Source organism: Danio rerio, chromosome 6 (genome assembly GCF_049306965.1).
Source record: "Danio rerio strain Tuebingen ecotype United States chromosome 6, GRCz12tu, whole genome shotgun sequence".
In the NCBI taxonomy this organism is placed as follows: domain Eukaryota; kingdom Metazoa; phylum Chordata; class Actinopteri; order Cypriniformes; family Danionidae; genus Danio; species Danio rerio.
The window spans coordinates 53,720,116-53,742,218 of NC_133181.1; the positions used below are offsets into that span (position 1 = coordinate 53,720,116).

Genomic DNA, 22,103 nt, shown 5'->3' on the forward strand with positions numbered 1-22,103 from the left:
TGGCAAACTGATGTCACTCCAAATGCAGAAACGACAGGCTTCGATTAAGGATTACCAAATAATTGTACTTTTTATAGTGGATTAACATGACAGATTAGAAGAGAATAACAACATGGACTAGATTTCCTAGTACTGAGTTGCAGCTAGAAGGGCATCTGCTGTGTAAAACATATGCTGGAATAGTTTGTGGTTTATTCCGGTGATTGGTCAGATTGGTAGCAGTGATGAGTGTGGGCAGTGCTGAGAGCAGAGTGCTCGATGGAGTAAGTGTCAAGTCCCATGAAGGGACTCCACATGGAACCAATTGCCTCTGAGTGAGTGAGTTTGAGCTACTTGTTCATTAAGATAGCGTTCAGAAAAAACAAAACACCAGCGAAGAAAGAGGAGGAACATAAAAACCTGCTGTCAGCTAGCGTTTCTGAAGTGTTATTGCAGAGCAACACAAACAGCATGCAGAAGTATAAATGCATGACTACATGCAGGGCAGGCGCCGTGGGTCATGCAGATCGCTCGATGCAGAGCTATAAACCAGCCGTAAGCTGAAGGAAAATTAATAAATGCAAAAACATAGACTATTAAAATAATCATTTAAGAGTTCACACTTAGCTGATGATTGATTATAAGCATGTTTGGCATGCTGTCCCGGGAGTGAGCCTTGAGCTCATAAGATCCTTGAGCACGGGGCTCCCTCCCATTGCAGGGCTCAGGTAGATTTCGAAACTCCCCTGCTGTAGTAGCTAATGAACAGATAGGGATTGTTCTTAAGATACTGCTTCTTACTAGGAGCATGTATATAATGCTGATTTGAATTAGTCAATTAACTTAAGTTGTGTGTTTTTGGATGGTGGGAGGAGATCGGGGGCCCCATGGGAAACCCACGTGAGCATGGGGAGAATGTGTAAACTCAGCACAGAAACATCTGCTGGCTTGGTAAGTACTAGAATCAGTGGCGTTCTTGCTGTGAGGAAACAGTGCTAATCACTGGGCCCCCATGCCACCCATCTAGTAAAGGAGGAGGAGTAGGAGTGGAAGTGGGGATTCTTCAAAATTAAGATGGCTGTGATATAGAACTTAGGGTATTTATAGTAACTTGGGTATCGTCTGATTGGTGAATCATGAATTGGCTAATGCAGGACCAGCTGTGGTCAATCATAAGCACGTAATCCTCTCGAAATTAGTTTATAAATAAACTTCACTTATAAATGTAAATTTCACACAGACTTTAACACGTTCATATTCTGCATTATTCAGATTTCAGTTCAAAACCACAAATCAACATTGAGTATTTGATATATGATTTTTCAGGGAACAACACAAAATCTTGTGTCATTTACAGTACTAACAAAGTTGTTGCTTTAATTGTGTGCTTTGAGAAGGCATGCAACCTCAGTGAAACTTCCATCATAAGACAATTACAATCTTCTGTTGTTAGTTTGTTAGTGTTTTTTATTTTAATTTCCATAATGATGGGGAACACTTTTCTAAAAAAGAAAAAGAAAGAAAACTTGTTGTTTCTAAGCAACTCAAGTCTGGGTGCCCTGAGTTTAACCCTGCACTCTTTGAATTGATGACAAGAATTGGACCATTTTCCCATTCAAAGAAGTGGATGTACAGTACAGTTAGCCGGTGATGTAATTGATTTAATTATCGCAGCTCCGCCAATCTTCGTCTTGTCTTCGATATAAACACTTGACCTGCTAATGTTTAGCACAGGCACCACGTCTTTCCACTCTTGAAAGGTGAAGCTGCGTATCTTGGCAATTACCATGACACTTCAGGAAAAAGGGGAAGAGGGTGGAAGCGGAAAGCGAGGAGGGGTAAAGGAAAGGTCTGACATGAGCTCCGCAAACTCGTGTGGCGTTCAGCTTTGATCACATGGAGAATGCAAATGCGCTGTTCAGGCATGTCGACTCTAAGCCAACGGATGTTCTCTGATGGCAGGCAGATCCGCAGAATCCCTCCTGATTTCTCGGGTTCTTTTCAATCTGAGGAGTAGCGGGTCCATGTCTTGAGCTGTAAGCGGGTCGTGAAGGTTGTTTACTTTCACACAGCCCCTCCTTTCCTGTCCGAACCTGCCGTGTTTCTTATTCTGTCGGCTCCTGATTCACTAACTTACATTTTCTAACTTCAGACTTTTTATTTGCTGCTTCTCTCTATCTTGCTCGCCTCACAAACATCTCAGCTGTCTCTCGCAGGCGCTTTCGTCTGTCTGCTGACCTCTCTGCTCCCCGAAAGAGAACATGTGTGTGTGTGAGAGAGGGAAATGGAGGGATGCGGAAAGAGAGCGAGAGAAAGAGATGGGGCTAATTAGACGCCACTGAGTCAGTTGTCATAACAGCGCGCGCTCGGCAGGGTTCCTCTCCGCAGTGAGGGGCCAGACACAAAGCTCTAATTGGGAGAGAATGATCGGACTACAGACAAGCGGAGCGGTGCATGGGTACAGTAGTTCTGAGTCAGCCTGCAAAACTATCTAGATGTCTGGATGATCACCGGTGTGAGACACGTTACAGTGACGTATGATGATAAGTTGTGTGTGCGCGTCATTTTAACCACAGATGGGAGTCAATAATATTTTAATCATTAAGCTAAATGTGCAACAGGAGATCTTAGAATATGTTAAAGTTAGCATGATAGCACTGAAAGTCCACCCTGCAAATCCAGAACGCATGAACACAAACAAGACAACATTGCAATCTACAAATACACAATGTAATATTATCCACTGAGAAATCTTTATAGTACAATTACTAATTACAATACTACATTTTAAAAAAATGTAGGATGTTGATGTGTTCCACAGCCATACCACCCTGTAGTTCAACAATGGTTACTCACTGAAGCTAAGCAGGGCTGAGCCTGGTCAGTACCTGGATGCGAGACCACATGGGAAAACTAGGTTGCATAGAACATGCAAACTCCACACAATAATTCCAACTGACTCAGCCGGGACTTGAACCAGCGACCTTCTTGCCTTCTTGAGGTGACAGTGCTAACCACTGAGCCACCGTGTCACCCACATTCTTACATTACAATTAAAATCATAAAGAGCGAAGGTGTTGAGTATACGGTGTACAGTACAGTGGTCAAACAAATACACATAGATAACCTGCAGTTATACAAACTGTACTTCAAAAAAAGGATATTTATATGATATAATATATAATGTAAAAGGAATGTATAAGGGTATTTGATGGGCGCAAGCTTAACCTTCAAAACTTGTATATCTCGTCTTACACCAATCAAGACCTCTCTCACTCAGACCATGACCTGTTCATGCTTCTTCCCTCAGGCAGATGCTACTGATCTCTATGCACTAAAACATCTAGGCATTTTTTTTTCCTCAGGCCATATCCAACTTCAAAAGCTAGCACATCAGTTGCTACCTGCTTTTCATGTTCATAAACAAGATGGTGCTCTTATTGTGTTTATGGTTTCTCTACCCTAAAAAGAGCATCTATGCAAATACATATTTCATTTCTAATTTATGTAATTAAAACAGTCAACAATGCACATAAATTTTAAACTACACACACAGGCCACTTTATTAGGTACACCTGTCCAATTGCTCCTTAACGCAAATCTCTAATCAGCCAATCACATGGCAGCAACACAATGCATTTAGGTATGTAGACATGGTCAAGACGATCTGCTGCAGTTAAATCTGAGCATCAGAATGGGGATGAAAGATGATTTAAGTGACTTTGAATGGGGCACGTTTGTTGGTGCCAGACAGGCTGGTGTGAGTATTTCAGAAGCTGCTGATCCACTGGGGTTTTCAAGCACAATCATCTCTAGGGTTTACAGAGTATGGTCTGAAAAAAGAAAATATCCAGTGAGCTGTCAGCTAAGAACAGGAAACTAAGGCTACAATTCGGACAGGCTAACCAAAATTGGACGATGGAAGATTGGAAAAACGTTGCCTGGTCTTATAAGTCTCCCTTTCTGCTATGAAATTCGGATTGTAGGGTCAGAATTTGGCGTCAGCAACATGAAAGTATAGATCTATCCTGCCTTGTATCAACGGTTCAGGCTGCTGCTGGTGGTGTAATGGTGTGGGTGGATATCATCTTGGGACACTTTGGGCTCATTAGTACCAATTGAGCATTGTGTCATTGCCACAGCCTACCTGCCTAGCCTACCTGCCAGCCGATGTCCATCACAGTGTACCCATCTACTTATGGCTACTTGTAGCAGGATAACGCGCCATATGATAAAGTGGCAATCATCTCAGACTGGTTTCTAGTACATGACAATGAGTTCACTGTACTCAAATGGCCTCCACAATCACCAGCTCTCAATTCAATAGAGCACTTTTGGGATTAGGTGAAACCGGAGATTCGCTTCATAGATGTGCAGCCGACAAATCTGCAGCAACTGCATGATGCTATCATGTCAATATGGACCGAAATCTCTGAAAAATATTTCCAGTACCTAGTTGAATCTATGCCACGAAGAATTAAGGCAGTTCTGAAGGCAAAAGGTGGTAGTGAGGTGTACCTAATAAAGTGGCCGGTGAGTGTATATTAGATTTCTGTCCTCTATATTCCATGTTCTATGAGCACTGTAAAATCTCTTTTAATTACATTTAGAGAATAAAACTGTTGTTAATAAGCATTACTGCAGCTTTTCTTAAGCAAAATTATTATTATTGTATGTTTGGTTATAGTTTTTTTAAAAAACATTAGTGTGGTTAAATCAGGGATTGAATCTTTTTAATGTTCAGCAGCTCAACCTGGACTTTCAGCACAAAGATGTTCAAGGTCACTAAGGTATTTAAGTACCATGAGATTCATTCATCTTTAAGTGCATCATAAATGTCCACATATTTTTAAGGGCCCTTGCCTCTGTTATTGACCTAATCGTCCTGATGCCATAATTAAACCTGAAAAACACAAGAGTAGCATTAAACTAAAATCTCAAACATAATGCACTTGAGGTGCAATGACATCATTAATAAACTACGTTTACTTTCTACTTCACCCCAAAAGCGACCGAAACAAAAAGAAAACAGGCTGGCACTTTTGTGTGTTTAAAAGTACCGCTCCAAAAATGTCAGCAGTCTATTAATCAGAGCTCTTAAGCCTGTGTCCTCTCCACTGCTCTTATATATAACCTCAGTGTGTTGTCAGCTGGCCCAGTGCATTATACACCTAAACAGCCTATTAAATCCCTGCTTGGCAGAAAAGAGGTTCTTGTGTCAAATGGGCCAAGTGCTGTCGCACACACCTCGTGGAGTGAGAGCGAGGAACTCTAATCCAGTTTAATCCATTTCCATCCGCTCTGGGATAAGACGCTTTGCTCATGAAGTCTACCTGAGAGGGTTTTAAAAAGAAGCAGAAGTGTTTATGTGAACGCTTGAGCTTTGAGAGCCTGGTGTTAGGACAAGTGTCATGCTAATCTGAAAGAGACTCATTTGAGAAGGCAATAAAAAAGGTTGTTGCTATACATGAAGTACCTGCTATTAAATAAATCAATTTCAGACCGTTTTTAGTTTGTAATGTAATGATCCTAATAGTTTACATAGCTAGCTGAATGATCTATATTTTTATCATGTTCATTTGTTGCTCTAGACAGTAATATTAAATGAATTTTTTTGTTCGGTAACAATTTATTTTGATGGCCCATTTGAGTATTAGTAGGCTGTCTGCTTAATATCTGTTGATGCTGCTCCTTAAATAGACATTTAGCTCTCTCTAAGAAACTTTGCAAGTACATGTCACCTTACACTAACCCTAACCCCAACCTAACAGTCTACTTATAATCTAATGAGAATTAGTTGGCATGTACAGTTGAAGAATTATTAGCCCCCCACCCCCCCCCCCCATTTATTTTTTCCCCACTTCCTGTTTATCAGAGAGAATGTTTTTTTCAACACATTTCTAAACATAATAGTTTTAATAACAAATTTCTAAAAACTGATTTATTTTATCTGGCATGATGACAGTAAAAAATATTTATAGACACCTCTATAAAGCGTAAAGTGACATTTAAAGGCTCAACTAGGTTAATTAGGTTAACTAGGCAGGTTACGGTAATTAGGCAAGTTATTGTATAATGATGGTTTATTTTTTTCGGGGACTATCCAAAAAAAAAACTGCTTAAAGGGGCTAATAAATTTGACCTTAAAATGTTGACCTAAAAATTAAAACTGCTTTTATTCTAGCAAAAATAAAACAAATAAAACTCTCTTTAGAAGAAAAAATAAGGTTATAGTTATAGTTATACATACATACTCTGAAAATACATACATACTCTGAACATTTTCTTGCTCTGTTAAACATAATTTGGGAAATATTTAAAAAAGAAAAAAATCTAATGGAGGCTAATAATTCTGACTTTACGTGTAGATGCGATGTAACTTAAATTCAACAAACAGACCATCAAAAGAATGTCTCTCGAGAGCACCGTTAGCTACATAATTTGCAGTCTCCAGAAACGTCCGTGGGACTACGTTTTTTAGAATGAGCCTGTGTTGGATGATTTTAGACATCTTCCTGCAGTGTGACAACAGCTACGATGAGCGTCAATTCAAAAACTAATAGGAGCTCCAAATTTGATAATGCAATCCATACGACAATTCTAATGGCCGCGGGGAAGAGTCAAAAGTCACTGTTCACTGTTTTTTTCTACCTGGTTTTATTATCGAGACATGCCACGTGCAAAATTGCCACTCCAGATTGTTTACGTTTGCTGTGAGGAATCTGGATAGTAAAAGTGTCACAGGTAGATGACGTCAAACTCCAGGGCCGTTTTTTTTTTGGTGTTTGGCGCATCTTCATTGTCGTTCAGTCTGACAGCGACCTTATGGTGGGACATGAGAGCCATGTTCGTGCAGTCTGACATGCTACAATTGCTTTGGATTGTATAAAAAAAAAAAATAATTTCTTTTTTTTTTTTTTTAAATCACACAGTATGAGCTGGCCTTTATAAATATATATATAATATTATATTTATATTTATATATTTATTCATATATACACACACACACACACACACACACACACACACACACACACACACACACACACACACACACACACACACACACACACACACACACACACACACATACACACAAGCTGTGCTAGTGCAATCAAAAGTGGAGTGTGTAATCATAGAGATTTCAATGAAAATCACACATTTCTCATCAAATTGAGAAGTTTACACTTGCATAAAGAAAAAAAGAGAGAGAGAGAGATTCCTAAGCTATAAAATGCAACCTCTAAATATTGACGATGTCTAAACCGACCAATCATCTACTGAAAATACTAATTATTCTTGTATAAAAGCATTAACCAATTGTGATAAACAAACAGACAAACACAACCCAGATCCTAATACACTACACAGTATGTGTGAATGCTAATACTCTCATTGGTCTATACTTCAGCTTTGGTCAATACATCAGAGAAGCATTTTTTTTTTTCTCTCCAGAAAGACTTCAAGGGAACCTGACGATTCTGGCAGCACTACGTGAAGGGAATAAATGTCAGAATATGCGCAGCTCAGAGAGGTAGAAATGAGAAGGTGTCTTCATCCAGACACAGATCCACACATTCAGAGAGCACTTAAAAGAGCAAGACACGCTCGCTTCTGTGTTTGGACTAATGAAGACGAACAACCTGGACATTTATTATTCAGCGGGCGCCTTACCTTGCATATTTTAACCTCAGATCCACAAAGGCACTGCTACTAACTGGTTAATATGAGTGACAGTTTGGATAATGAGCCGGTGTGTGTTGGTAATCCGTTTGGGGTTTCATCCCTCTTCATGGGTTGATTGTGTGATGTTGGTGTTAGATACATGAATTGCCTCATGTGAGGGTTTAACACAGCAACCGAACTAAATACAATTCAAGCAGAGATATAAAGGAACAATTCCTCTGCAACAGAAGTTAAACTGATAGTTTTTATGACATGGCACATTATCCTGCTGGAAGTAGCCATCAGAAGATGAGTACACTGTGGTCATAGAGGGATGAACATGGTCAGCGACAACACTCAGGCCTGAACCGCTGAAACAAGGTAGGATGGATCCATGCTTTCATGATGCTGACACCAAGTTCTGACCCTACCATCCGAATGTCACTAGCCACATTGGCTGGTCGAAAAAAAAAGTTTAATTGTAATTTTCTTTGAAGCATGGTGATCAGGTACCTTTAGCCAGTATATATTACTGTGCATATTTTAGATACATGACAATAATTCTTTTTTAAATGCCATTTTTTTAAAGGAAAGTTTGGTTGAATTTAAAAGTGCATGTACACAGCTATATTTGGCTTGTTTGGACACATTATTTAAAATTTGTGGCTTAGAAATAATTTATTTATTTTTGGTGTGGTCAGAGATAAATTTGGTAAATCCTTCATTTTCAGCTCTCAAAAGTCATGTGAAATAAAAACTAATTGCAACGCGACAACTGATTGGCTCATTTACATTGAGCAAGCTCATACACAACACACACAAAAGAGAAATGACTGAGGAGGCATGTGGACACAACATCTGAGGGTGCTTTCACACCTGTGAATCGACTCAATTGTTCTGAAACAGAGATTACAAATGTTACATTGTTACTCTTTGCTCTTGGAGCGGTTCGCTTTCACACTGCAAAGTTTCTAATCGGACCAAAAGAGCTAAAACAAGTCACGTTTGAGTAAACTCTCCTCACATTGATCAGAGTGTCAGGGTTTATTTTGCAGAGTCCCGCTTGGCTGCCAGGAGAGGTGGTGGTTTGGTGGTGTTTGACAAGGTGCGCGCGACGTGTCTGAAGAGTGAGGAGAGATGCGGTGTGGAGGGGTGAGAAGGGTGCGCGATGTAGCCTTTTTGAGGACCGGGAGGGAGACGCAAGATTACCGGGAGATTATTACTCGTTTGCGGGCATCCGGAGACTCGCGAAACTTCCCACCCTACTCAAAATTCTCTCTTCATATAGCCGTAAGCCTATTACATATCCATAAAACACAGTCATATAACCGCGCTCGGATCGTATCGATTTCTCACTGCAATCAATCCGCTCCAGAGTTTGTTTCAATAGAGCCGAGACCACCTCATTCAAGCGATCTCGGAGCAATTGATTTGGCGCGGATCCGAGAGCGATTGGTGGTTTCACATATGCCAACCGAACTGCGTTAACTGGGCAAACGAGACAGGTTCCGAAACAAAAGTGTAGGTGTGAAAGCACCCTGAATCAAGTAATTTTAGCATGTCAAAGTCAAATTTATGAATATAAAATATGTTTTACCAACAAAAAAATTGTGGCTAGTGAAAATGGTGAGTAGCTAGTAATGTTGGAAATTTACTAGCCACAGAGGCTGGTGATCAAAAAAGCTAATGTCAAGCCCTGATTAAAAAAAAGGGTTATTCAACCATATATTGATGTCTTAACTGTTTTTTTACAATTCTTAAAATTTTTGTAAGATTTAGGCCGAAAAATGCTCATTTTAATTTCAAATTTAGAAAAAAAACGTTATCAGTATAAAACAGGGCTGGCCAACCCTGTTCCTAGAGAGCCACCTTCCTGCAGATTTTAGTTGCTACCCATATCAAACACACCTGAACCCATTAATTAAGACCTGAACAACATGTGATAATTACAGGCAGGTGTGTTTGATATGGGTTGCATTTGAATATGCAGGTAGGTGGCTCTCCAGGAACAAGGTTGGCCACCCCTGGTATAAAACAAAAATAAAATTTATTCTCACACATGACAATAAATCATGCGTCCACAGACTTTTCAAGTGCTCACATAATGTTTTTCAATAGCATAACCACTAATTCAAAAGTGCTAAAGCATATACACACAATAATGAAATAGCCATGTTGGAATGTCAGGAACATTTCGGTGATGCTTTAACTAGGCTTGCGTTTTTATTTTCTTCTTTTTAAAGATCAAGTCCATCTCCCCCTGAATGGTTATTACTATTTTGGAATTCATCATTAACTTAATCAAATTCCTGCAAAAATACTTCAGTTCCAGGTAAGCGCAGAGTTATTTTAAGAGCGATTTTAACATTCCATTAGCGAGCTCTTGCTGTTGTTCTGCATGATGTCATTGTCCTCTGCTTTTGGGATCAGAGCTTTAGGTATGCTTTAACTCATCCGCTCCTTTCTAGCCTGCTGCCAAAGCATTTACTGCAATCTCAGTCCAAACAGAGCTCAGGATGGGCTCAACAGCATGCATCTGTCGAACGGCCCTCGCCAAATCATAGTATGCTTGCTCTCCCCACCATAAATGACAAAATATACTAATGAGGAATCATTTGGAAAAGATACAAGAATTTCAGTGTACACAGAGAAGGAGAAATTGGTTTTGAAGGCGAGCGGGAGTAAATAGGAGCCGTCTTCCCGATCTCCCACCCCTCTCTTCTCCTTCTCTGATATGTAAATGTTTGCCAATAACAGTTTATTTTGGGTGTAGAGTCTCGTGAATTATAGATGACCATATGGGCAAGCATGGCTGACACTGCCTACTGAAACACTGAAGGGATGAGTGAGACCGGACAGATGTCTCTAATTGAACGGCTTTCCTCGTCTCCTGTAAATTGTCAAAGTTAATCAAGGAATGCACGGCCAATTTTGTTCATGAGTTAATTTTTTTTTCTTGGCTCAGTTTGTTAGAGTTTGGCTCCAATTTGGGGTGGTTAAACATGCATTCGCATAATCAAATGCTTCCCAAAACGACTTCCTTTTTTGGCTGGATTACTTTTCAGTTGCTTAAAAAAAATTATCCGAGTCCAGATGTAAAGCAGTTTTATTTTAAATCTAACCACCAGTTATAGATATAAAGCTCTTATCTTTAAATAGTGAGATGGAAAATATGCTATATATACACTCACTTGCCACTTTATTAGGTACACCTTACTAATGCCGGGTTGGATGCCTTTTGCCTTCAGAAACGCATCAATCCTTCATGCCATACAATTAACAAGGTACAGGTAAGCTATAGCGCTCGTTGGCCAAGAAAACCCCAACACCATTACACCACCACCATCAGCCAAAACCGTTGATACAAGGCAGGATGGATCCATACTTTAATGTTGTTGATGCCAAACTCTGACCCTACCATCCGCATTCATTCTATTCTGCATACCTCAGTATACTGCATTCCTGTTGTCTTTCAATCAGTTTGAACCAGTCTGGCCATTCTCCTCTGACAACAACAAGGCATTCGTGCCCTCAGAACTGCCGCTCACTGAATATTTTGTCTTTTTTGGACCATTCTCTGTAAACCCAAGAGATGGTTGTGCGTGAAAATCCCAGTAGATCAGCAGTTTCTGAAATACTCAGACCAACCATGCCACGTTCAAAGTCACTTAAATCACCTTTCTACCCTATTCTGATGCTCGGTTTGAACAGCAGCAGCAGATCGTCTTGACCATGTCTAAATGCACTGAGTTGCTGCCATGTGATTGGCTGATTAGAAATTTGCGGTAATGAGCAGTTGTACCTAAAAAAGTGGCCAGTGAGTGTATTTAATATATCCTTTTATTTTTAGTGTTTTGCCTCCACAATGTTCATTTTATGTGATTGGCTGATCAGAAATTTGCGTTAACGAGCAGTTGAACAGGTGTACCCAATAAAGTGGCCGGTAAGTCAACTAAATTTCAAGTTTACGTCTAATTCTTCTTTGTTAAGATACTTCTTTGTTCTTTGTTATTGTGCACTTTTCCAGCAATTTTGGAGTAAAAATAGTTGCTACCTAGCTAACTGTTTTAAATAAATTTTTATCTGACATAACCACATTTAGGATTCTTTAAAAGTGACCTTTTATGCCCCTTTTTACAAGATGCAAAACAAGTCTCTGATGCCCCTAGAGTATTTATGTGAAATTTAAGTGTATGTAACCCCCAACAAATAATGTTTTATAACTCTTTGACACCGCTAGGCTCTGATCCTAATTGTGCCATTTTGGTGACTGTCGCTTTAAATTCAAATAAGATTGTGCTCTTTTCAAAAGAGGGCGGAGTTACAAATGCCTTTGTGTCCACATAGTGGCAGATTCAAAAACAAGACTAACGTCATATGCTAATGAGGGAGAGATTGTCACTAATGGGCGGGGCTTTCCCCCCTCTGATGACATACACAAAAGGAGGATGTTAATTCTGCAGACTGTATTTATAAAGTGTGATTATAATTAAATAGAATGATTATTTTGTACCATTAGTAGCTGGTCATATTTACACACTGTTGCTACACAACTTTGTTTAAACCCCTTATAAAATAGATTTTTGCATAATAGGTCCACTTTAAGCAATTATTTAACTACCAGCTAAACAATTATTTTTTTACTAATTTATTACTCAAGTAATTTTTAAGCAAACCAACGCCCTCAACACCTGACGTTAAGCTATTATTTTTTTTTATCTCCATCACTCTCTTTGTCTTTGCTATTTTCCTACCAAAATTATCCTTTGTGCTGATGAAAAGCCTGATGGACAGTTTTCATTAGCAACTTGTATAATTAAATGGGTTTAACTAATAGCAAATTCATCATAATGACGCTGGCCATCAGTGAATGACAGGCTATTTCATTTGTCAACCGTTTCATCTCATTTTAAAAGCTCTGTGACAACTGAATGTTGTGGAAGAAACATACTGTAATGTCAATAACCAGATATCACTGAATGTGGTCACATTAACAAAAAAGTAATAAAAAAATATCATGACAATCCTGTATTGTTTTGACACATGGAAAAACCTTGGTGGTGCTACAGTATATATAGGCCTACCAACTGTATGGTAATGCCGTGCTATATGAACATAGTGAAACATGAATAACCATGATGATACAATGGTACTTCAAATTTAGTCAGAACAGGAATTCTGACTGTCATTCATTCATTCATTTTCTTGTCGGCTTAATCCCTTTATTAGTCCGGGGTCGGCACAGCGGAATGAACCGCCAACTTATCCAGCAAGTTTTTACGCAGCGGATGCCCTTCCAGCCGCAACTTATCTCTGGGAAACATCCGCACACACACTCATACACTACTGACAATTTAGCTTACCCAATTCACCTGTACCGCATGTCTTTGGAAAACCGGAGCACCCGGAGGAAACCCACGCGAAGGCAGGGAGAACATGCAAACTCCACACAGAAACGCCAACTGAGCCGAGGTTCGAACCAGCGACCCAGCGACCTTCTTGCTGTGAGGCGACAGCACTACCTACTGCGCCACTGCCTCGCCAATTCTGACTGTTTTACTCACAATTCAAATTTTTTATCAACAGAAATATGACAAATAAACCTCACATTTGACATTTATACTGTAAACATCTGAGGAAAAAAGGAGATTTTTTTTAATTAGCTCACAATTTATTGTATTTTTATTCAATTTGATCAAATTTTGCTTGATCACTTATGCATCACTTTTTCATATACCTGTTACAAGAATAGCAATAGAACAAAAATAATATTTGATTTGAAATATTTAGATTTTAGAATGTAAAAATATATGTTTTGACCGATGTAATAAAAGTACCACAACAATACCAACAGCATTGCATTGTACTTTCATACACTCCTAAAAACAAAGGTACAAGGCTGTCACTGGGGCAGTAACTTTTCAAAAGGTACATATTTCTATGTAAAGGGTTAATAATGGTGTGTCACAGGTACATATTAGTACCCAAATGCACCTAAATTGTACCTCTGAGGTACCATTATGAGCCTGAAAATGTACTACCCAAGTGACAGCCCTCTTTATTTCTGAAAGTGCTCTACATTATAACCATAATGCTATTTTCAGTTTGACATTAAATGCAGAATACAGACTTCTCACAGGATCTAGAGCCATTGTGGCGGTTGATGAATTGACTCATTGATTTTTAAAATGTGACATTTGACAATTTTCTATTGAAATGCTATCAAGGATCCTTTTTGTTTCAGTACTCACAAGCGATGATGTTGCCGTAGCGGTTTTTGTTGCGGTTTTCCTCTTTCTTGGCAGTTTCCCATGGGGCAGTTTGTCCCTCAGCCAGACCCTGAAATGACATCAAGTATATGTTCAAGAATATGTAAAACAGGTTCATCCAGACAACACACACATATAAATACCTAATATCTCACAGACATACTGTACTCACACTTTTGCCCTATATGTAAACATTTTAAAGTGTTATTTGCAGTTAAGTTTTAATAGTTTAAGATAGTTTTAATAGTTTAAGATCTTAATTCAAGACTTTCATATGTTTATTATACATTTGACGAACACAGCAGTACATCTAAATCTGACCCAAAGACAGAAGTCATCATGTATGGTTTATGAAACAGGTTCAATATTTACCTAAAAAAAAAAAAAGAAAATCTGTATTGTCATCTCTGTTATTAACATTGATTACTGGAAAATAGTGGGGTAGCAGTTGTGACACACAGTGTTTGCACAGATGTAATAAACACTGATGACTACTGATGTCTATTTTATAGATTATTGATGCTTCAAATGAAAGTTTAGAGAAGTTACACTGTTAAGCCAATAAGTGGTGACAAGCACCAGTTAAAACGCAAGTCACTAAAGCAAAGGTAAGAAAATCTTGCAAATATGTGAGTCATTGAATCACTAATTAAAACTGACATTTATTATAACAAAGTAACACATCAATTGCAGTAAATATTTTATTTTGTGAAGCTTTCAATTCAGAGTCATTAAGAATTTGAATCCATTTTAAATAATAAAAAGAATTATATTTTATTCATTCATTCATTCATTTTCTTGTCGGCTTAGTCCCTTTATTAGTCCGAGGTCGCCACAGCGGAATGAACCTTATCCAGCACATTTTTACGCAGTGGATGCCCTTCCAGCCGCAACCCATCTCTGGGAGAGATCCACACACCACACTCATACACTACGGACAATTTAGCCTACCCAATTCACCTGTACCGCATGTCTTTGGACTGTGCTGGAAACCGGAGCACCCAGAGAAAACCCACGCGAACGGAGGGAGAACATACAAACTCCACACAGAAACACCAACAAATTCAGCCAATCATATAGCAGCAACTCAATGCATTTAGGCATGTAGACATGGTCAAGACGATCTGGTGCAGTTCAAACCGAGCATCAAAATGAGGAAGAAAGGTGATTTAAGTGACTTTGAACGGGACATGGTTGTTAGTGCCAGGCTACAATTCACACAGGCTCACCAAAACTGAACAATAGAAGATTGGAAAAACGTTGCCTGGTCTGATGAGTCTCGATTTCTGCTGCGACATTCAGACGGTAGGGTCAAAATTTGGCATCAACAACATGAAAGCATGGATCCACCCTGCCTTGTATTAATGGTTCAGGCTGGTGGTGGTGGTGTAATGGCATTAATCATCATTTGTACCAATTGATGATTACTGCCACAGCCTACCTGAGTATTGTTGCTGACTATGTCCACCCCTTTGTGAAAACAGTGTACCCATCTTCTGATGGCTACTTCCAGCAGAATAACGCATCATGTCATAAAGCGCGAATCATCTCAGACTAGCTTTCTTGAACATGACAATGAGTTCACTTTACTTAAATGTTATCCACAGTCACTAGATCTCAATCCAATAAAGCACCTTTGGGATGTGGTGGATCGGAAGATTCTATCATGTCAATATGGACCAAAATCTCTCACGAATATTTTCAGTAGCTTGTTGGATCTTTGCCACAACGGATTAAGGCAGTTCTGGCAAAAGAAGTTCCAACCCGGTACTAGTGATGTGTACCTAATAAAGTGGCCGCTAATTATATAATGGATATAAATATATAACATAAAATGCCTAATTAAAAGAGATGAACTAGAAAAAAAGGGTATTATCTGCTGCAAACGCTGGTATGGTATACAGCACGAATATACAACCAATTGCTGCAGAAGACGGATCACATGATGCTCTTATTGGCTGTTGCTTGCAGAAGTCACTCTTCATTTGCATAAAGTTGAAAGATTTTTGGTAGACTTGGCTACATTTGTCACCAATGGTAACTGTTGCTTGCATAGCTAGATGTTGCTGGAAGTCTCCATTAAAATAAACGGCTGTGTGTCTCTTTGCAGCTGCGTGTCGCTCGTAATGTGAATGAGACTTTACACGCTCAATATTAAGAGCACTACATTCCAATCAACAAACCAACGTTAAATCGGCTTAAAATCCAGCAGAAAGGAAGTGAATGAAAAAGAATGTAAACAGAAACAGCAAATTCAATCATGATCTGTGTGTTTTTTGTTACCTGTTTAAGTGTGCTTCTTGATAACCTAAACATTTTTTAGTATGTGTGCCTTTAGTGCTTGTTTAATACATTTGACCACATGAGTGTTTACGTTATAAAGGCAAGCTGATTGAATTTGTTTTAGCTACCTCTAGATGGGGTCTAAAAAGATAACCTCAAAACATTTACACCTATATTAAGCGTTATCCTTTTGGGATCAGATCCAACGAAAGTGCATCTTAATACCAGGTGAAAACAGGGCCTTTGAGATGCTTTTCTAAAATAACAGCTCAGGTTAGGTGTCTCTTTTTCCCTTGAGCCCACTGAAAGACCCTGTGTGTGCATGAGTCTGGTAATTGTAGACTCATCCTTTAGCCTTGGGGCAAAGACAAGACTCTGAAATGTCAGACAAGAGTGCTGAATGGTGGCCACTTAAAGCTGCAGTGCAATCTTCATCCCGTCCAGCACACACAAGACAAGCCATTTACTGTGACAGATCAGGAGAAACGCCGCTCCTCTGCCAAGTGTCTGCATTATAGAAAGACTTCATGGACAAAGTGATTCAAAACAAGCACATTTTAAAGACGAATTGGTGGGCTGATGGTGCGGTGTGCTGAAGGTTTATCTTCAAAAGACGTCTCTGTGAAAGAACAACAACAGAGAATCGACAGGAAGATTATAGTTCGTTCTCAGAGATGTCTTTTTTTCCCCTGTCCTTTCTTTTTGGTGATTAATTCATGATCAAAATTCCTGAGAAAAAAATCACTAGAAGGTTTTTAAGACTAATATTGTTATTGGCATGAGCTCATACACTGTCAATCAAAGAACTTATTATAAATTCATTACAAGTTTGTATAATTAAGTGGGCTTAACTAATTGGAAATTCATCATGATGCCTGCCGGCCATCAGAGAATGACAGGCTATTTCATGTGGACATGGTTTCATCTCATTTAAACAGTAATAAAAATATCTGATAGAAAAATAGAATAGCAATGTCCAGATATTCAGAAAGGAAGAAAGAAAAAAGCAAGGAAAAAAGAAAGAAAGAAACAAAGAAAAAGAAAAGAAAGAAAAATACAAACAAAAAAGAAAAAGCTATTTTATTCTCCTGAGACCCAAAGAATTTTTTTCTCAGGAATTTCTCTGAGAAACTCTGAGAATTCTTTTTTTGTTTTGTTTTTTTTATGATTCCCTACATCCTTTGGGTTATTTTTATTAAATTTTTTTTTTTTAATTTTGAGTTTTTATATTTTGTTTTTATTTTTAATTTTACAGCATGTCCACTGTAGGGGACCACAGCACCATTTTAGTTTGAAATGACCGCCAAACTCAGATGTAAATGTAAGAACTCTATGTTCAGTGTGGTCTAGGGTGCTGTAATAAATTTTGGTGGTTGCTGCAGATGTCTTTAATCATAGGAAAAAGAAAAATGTCTCTACCATAATCTATACAAAAGTTATTGTATTGAAACTGAGGATACGTGCTATACAAGCCACAGAGATTGATCATTGTCTTCATATTTCACTATTCTTTTGTTTGATCAAACATAATTTACTGTGTTTGGACCACATCACACATATAAAAGGATTACTTATGCACATCCCCTCAAAAACCGAGGAGAATGGCCCTGAAGCGCACAGCATAATGTAAGAGATGACAGCAGTCTGTGCTATCTGGGGCTGCTTATTGATCATAAATGTATTGTTTTCACTTCTGTGCCATTGAAACACCACAATTCATTCAACAACTGTTTGATATGTGAATATAATTGAGTAAAAAAAATGCTAGAACCGCATGAGCACCGGCAAGAGCTTTCTTTTGAGCTATAACTTGTACATGTGTCATATATGAACCAAATGAAAAATATGAAAATGAACCAATGTTCAATACCAAGCTCGGGTATACAAAATACTGTCTATTTAAGTGTAAATAACTTTTGTACAGTGAGATAAAAACCAAAGTGATGCATATGTGCATAAAATATAGATTCTACACTTTCAAACGAAACCACTCACGGGAGTCTGATGCAATGCTAGCCCTTTAAATCTTAAAGCAAAACTCAATGATGTCACGGACCCGGGCAAGTTTAACTAGTTAATCCAATATTAATGTAAAAAAAAAAAAAAAAAGCCATTATTTCCTTTTGTATTGAAATTCCTGAAACAGTTTAGTCTGAAAGAAAGTCAAATAGAAATAATAATAATAAGTGTTGTTAATCCAAAACAAATTTAACATAAAAGCGATTTAAAACTGATTGTCATTCTCTAATTGTCTCTTATTCTCGAATTGTCAGACTCTAAATCAGAGTCTCCCTCAACTATCTTATAAAGAATCCTCTCTGCTTCAGTTCTGCCCCCTACAACATGCAGTCATTAATAACATTAAAATGTCCACTATAGTGGACATTTAAAAATGGATGATATTTTGAAACACAAACAAGTTAACAGCTTTGAAAGCTAAATGTATTGTTTCTGACACTTTAATAAACAAATATATATATATATATATATATATATATATATATATGTAATAATTATAGTAAAAATAAATTAAAAAGCTAAATTTTACATACCTCTCTCTCTCCTTCCCATAAAATGTGCTTTTTTTGTATGCCAGCTATTTTGGATGCAGTGTACGAAGTGGTTTCTAGCATGCCAGCCAATCAAATGACATATCAGTAAAAAGCCCAGGATGTCCTCTGAACAGTACAACATGACTTGACAGAGTAGCTTAAAAAATCCAAAGTAAATTCATGAAAATGCAATGCCCACGCACTGCTTGAAGTGAATGAAATGAACTGAATTTACAATAACTGCTGTTCTCATGGGTGGTGTCTGATATTGCACAGATGATATTGACATATAACTCATTGTTTGCATATGTGATCCTAATAAATAATGGTCTTTTCACAAGCTGCAATATTAGTTTTATCTCAGTGAATGCATGCTCTTTAGCGATGGTGAACACGGTATTAGTCGCACGATTGACAGCATCGTGATGATTAAATGAAGGATTAAATAACTTTAGAACATCTCGTGCTTAAAATGTGTAGATTAGGTGACAAACACTGTTACCTGAAAACTCCATCATACCGGCTTTACGGTGAATGCTTTAGTCATTTTCATAGCAGACTTTAAACACTGGAAGTCTTTTATCCACTCTTTGAAAAGTGTAAATGCTGGATTGACATTCATTACATTATCACTAATCAGATGTGTCATTATTTGAGAGTTTAGGTGGTTTCTAAAACTAAATCTGTCAGTGTTGTTAATATTCTCTCGTATCCAGATCGGTAACATTTTTCGACTGTAGTTCCCTGTAATCGGAACTGAGTTATTGACAGCTGATATTAACCAATTCATTCGCGTTCTGTTCTAGCGCAGTGGGCCAATAAGAAGAGCTTGAAGGCGGGGCAAGGTGGGGCAAGCAGGGCTTTGTTCTCTGCAGCAAGTTGACATGTCAACTGTTTTAAACCATTCCTGAGCGCTGCGTTGAATGCCATCTAATTCCACGCATGTGGTGAACATTTTGCTGTGAAAACTGGTCGCACGACATCAGGGCAATTTCGAGCCCTGTCTCATATCCACAGCTATAAATGTTTTGCCCTGTTTGAATCCGTAGGAATTGCCTGTCTGAATGCTGCGGTGTGCGACCTCCTTGAGAGTCCAGATTGCTAACAGCTGGAGTGGTACAAAGCATGATGGGGGTTGTAGTCCAGGTAAATGTCCGGTGGAGTGTACATTAGAGCTAGAGCGCCCATGACACACACACACACACACACACACACACACACACACACACACTCACACACACACACACACACACACACACACACACACACACACACACACACACACACACGCACACGCACACGCACACGCACACGCACACACACACACGTGTTTGTTTTTGTGAAAAGTGGGGACATTACATAGGTTTCTATTCATTTTATACTGTCCAAACCGTATATTATATTGCCCTCACCCCACCTCACCCCTAAACCCAACCATCACAGGAGACTGTGTGCAGCTTAACTCTCTGATTAAACTCATTCTGTAGGATTTATAAGCATTTTGAGAAATGAGGACATCACCAATGTCCTCATATTTCACCTCTTTTTTGTAATACCTATATCATACCTGTCATACAGATTTGTGTCCTGATATGTCACAAAAACACATACACACACACACACACATTATTTTAAACATCACATAATAAACATTAATGCTACATGGATTACACAATATTTACAATTTCTAGAAAGCAATATATTTGTTTCATCGTGCTAATTAGCCAGAGATTTTTCAGCTATAGTCATATATGAAATGCATTTTTCTCTAAGGCTGTACGACTCAACCCATCTGGAACTAGTGAAGCATGGAAACCTGAACCCAGCGAGCGTATAATTTCTGCAATACTGTTCTTCCCGTGCATTAAACATGATCTGGCACCTGTGAAAATCCAAACCTTACAAAGCCTCATTTTTGCTGAACCTCTCTTTCATGAGTGAATTAAATATTATCTGGCAACCGTTCGCTCAAATCACTCACGTTCCTGCTCAGGGATACTGGGATCTGGCAACTCTGCCCATGTGCTCATTATAATGGCAGTACAGTCAGGGTAACTGCATCCGTTAAAGCCAAACTCTGTCTGCCTGACACCATGCGATGCTAAAACTGTTTGAGGGCCTTCTTAATGATACATTTTGAGACATCCAGAGAGAATCGCTACACAAAAGGCCTTAAACTTATGTCTTCTGGCAGTCAGCTAAACTCATTCTTCATTTGTTCTGTACGTTCTCCAAAAATGTCCTCACTGGAGTCTCTCTCATCGTCTGATCTTCTGTTTTGTAACGCTATTAAAGAGTTTTGATTTGGAGCTGTGTTCATTTTGACAGCAAGTTTTGATTTTATTTAAGTCTTAGTCATTTGAGTAAAATTCCATTTTAGTTTTAGCCATATTTTAGTCTTCTGACTCATTTTAGTTTTAGTTGACTTTATTTCATAAGATTTTAATAGACTAAATCTACTTAAGTTTTGGTCAACTAAAATAAATTTGGCTTAATTTAAGTGTAAATTAAATATTATATACATTTATTTACACAAAATATTCTAACTTAAAATTAAATAAAACAGTCAAATTAAAATGTAGAATATATCTTTTAAACTGAAGACCAAAAATTAGATATGCATTTTTAATTTAAATCATAAGTGATATGTAAAGTTAGCAGACTTTTTTTTTTCTTCCAAATCCAAGATCAAGCCCTCATTCTATGGAATAAAATTTCTTTAGCACCAGTTATATTATCTTTTCAACAACCCAAATCCGAACTCTTCCAGACCTCTGATACAACTACAGTGTTTGAGGATCAAAGTAGACATTTTTCATGGACAATGAAGACCATGTACTGGCATTACGCAAACTGCCACCCAACTATGAGGCCTCTGTAACCTTCTTCATGTTGCTAAGAATCATTAACTCCACGCTGTTTCTTCTGTCTCCGACATGAGCACAGATGCAGGATCACACATCTGTCAGGCTGAGATTAATGATGCAATTGTGAAGACATGCACACACAGGTGGCCGTCGTCAGCTTTTACTAACATGATCAGATCTGCATCGTTCACTTCATGTCCATCACGTGTCATCTCATCCGTACAGCCTCCAATTCAAATGTCTCAAATGTAGCCCTCCACTTTATATAAAATTTAGCAATTCAAAATAAAAATCAGGGCTTATTTATTTGCTATTTAATTGTATCCATATACTACAACTACTACTAATACAGGCCTTGAAATTGTGAACATTTTGGTCGTACATGCCCCAGAAATTAAATCGATGCTACCTCATAATATATTTGAGAGAATTTGTGTGACTGCATATAATGGTTGTAATGTGACCTGTATTGATTTATTTGCAAAAAC

General features: G+C 38.3%; 1 protein-coding gene across 50 annotated transcripts in view; it reads right to left on the minus strand.

Annotated features, from left to right (window-relative positions):
* Nucleotides 1–22,103, minus strand: part of ptprt (protein tyrosine phosphatase receptor type T) — a 519,289-nt gene that overhangs the window by 63,483 nt on the left and 433,703 nt on the right. For all 50 annotated transcript variants that reach the window (XM_073954669.1, XM_073954668.1, XM_073954667.1 and 47 more), the window contains one exon: nucleotides 13,896–13,983. In XM_073954669.1, the coding sequence (XP_073810770.1) occupies nucleotides 13,896–13,983 (88 nt within the window). The remainder of the gene's footprint in view (nucleotides 1–13,895; nucleotides 13,984–22,103) is intronic.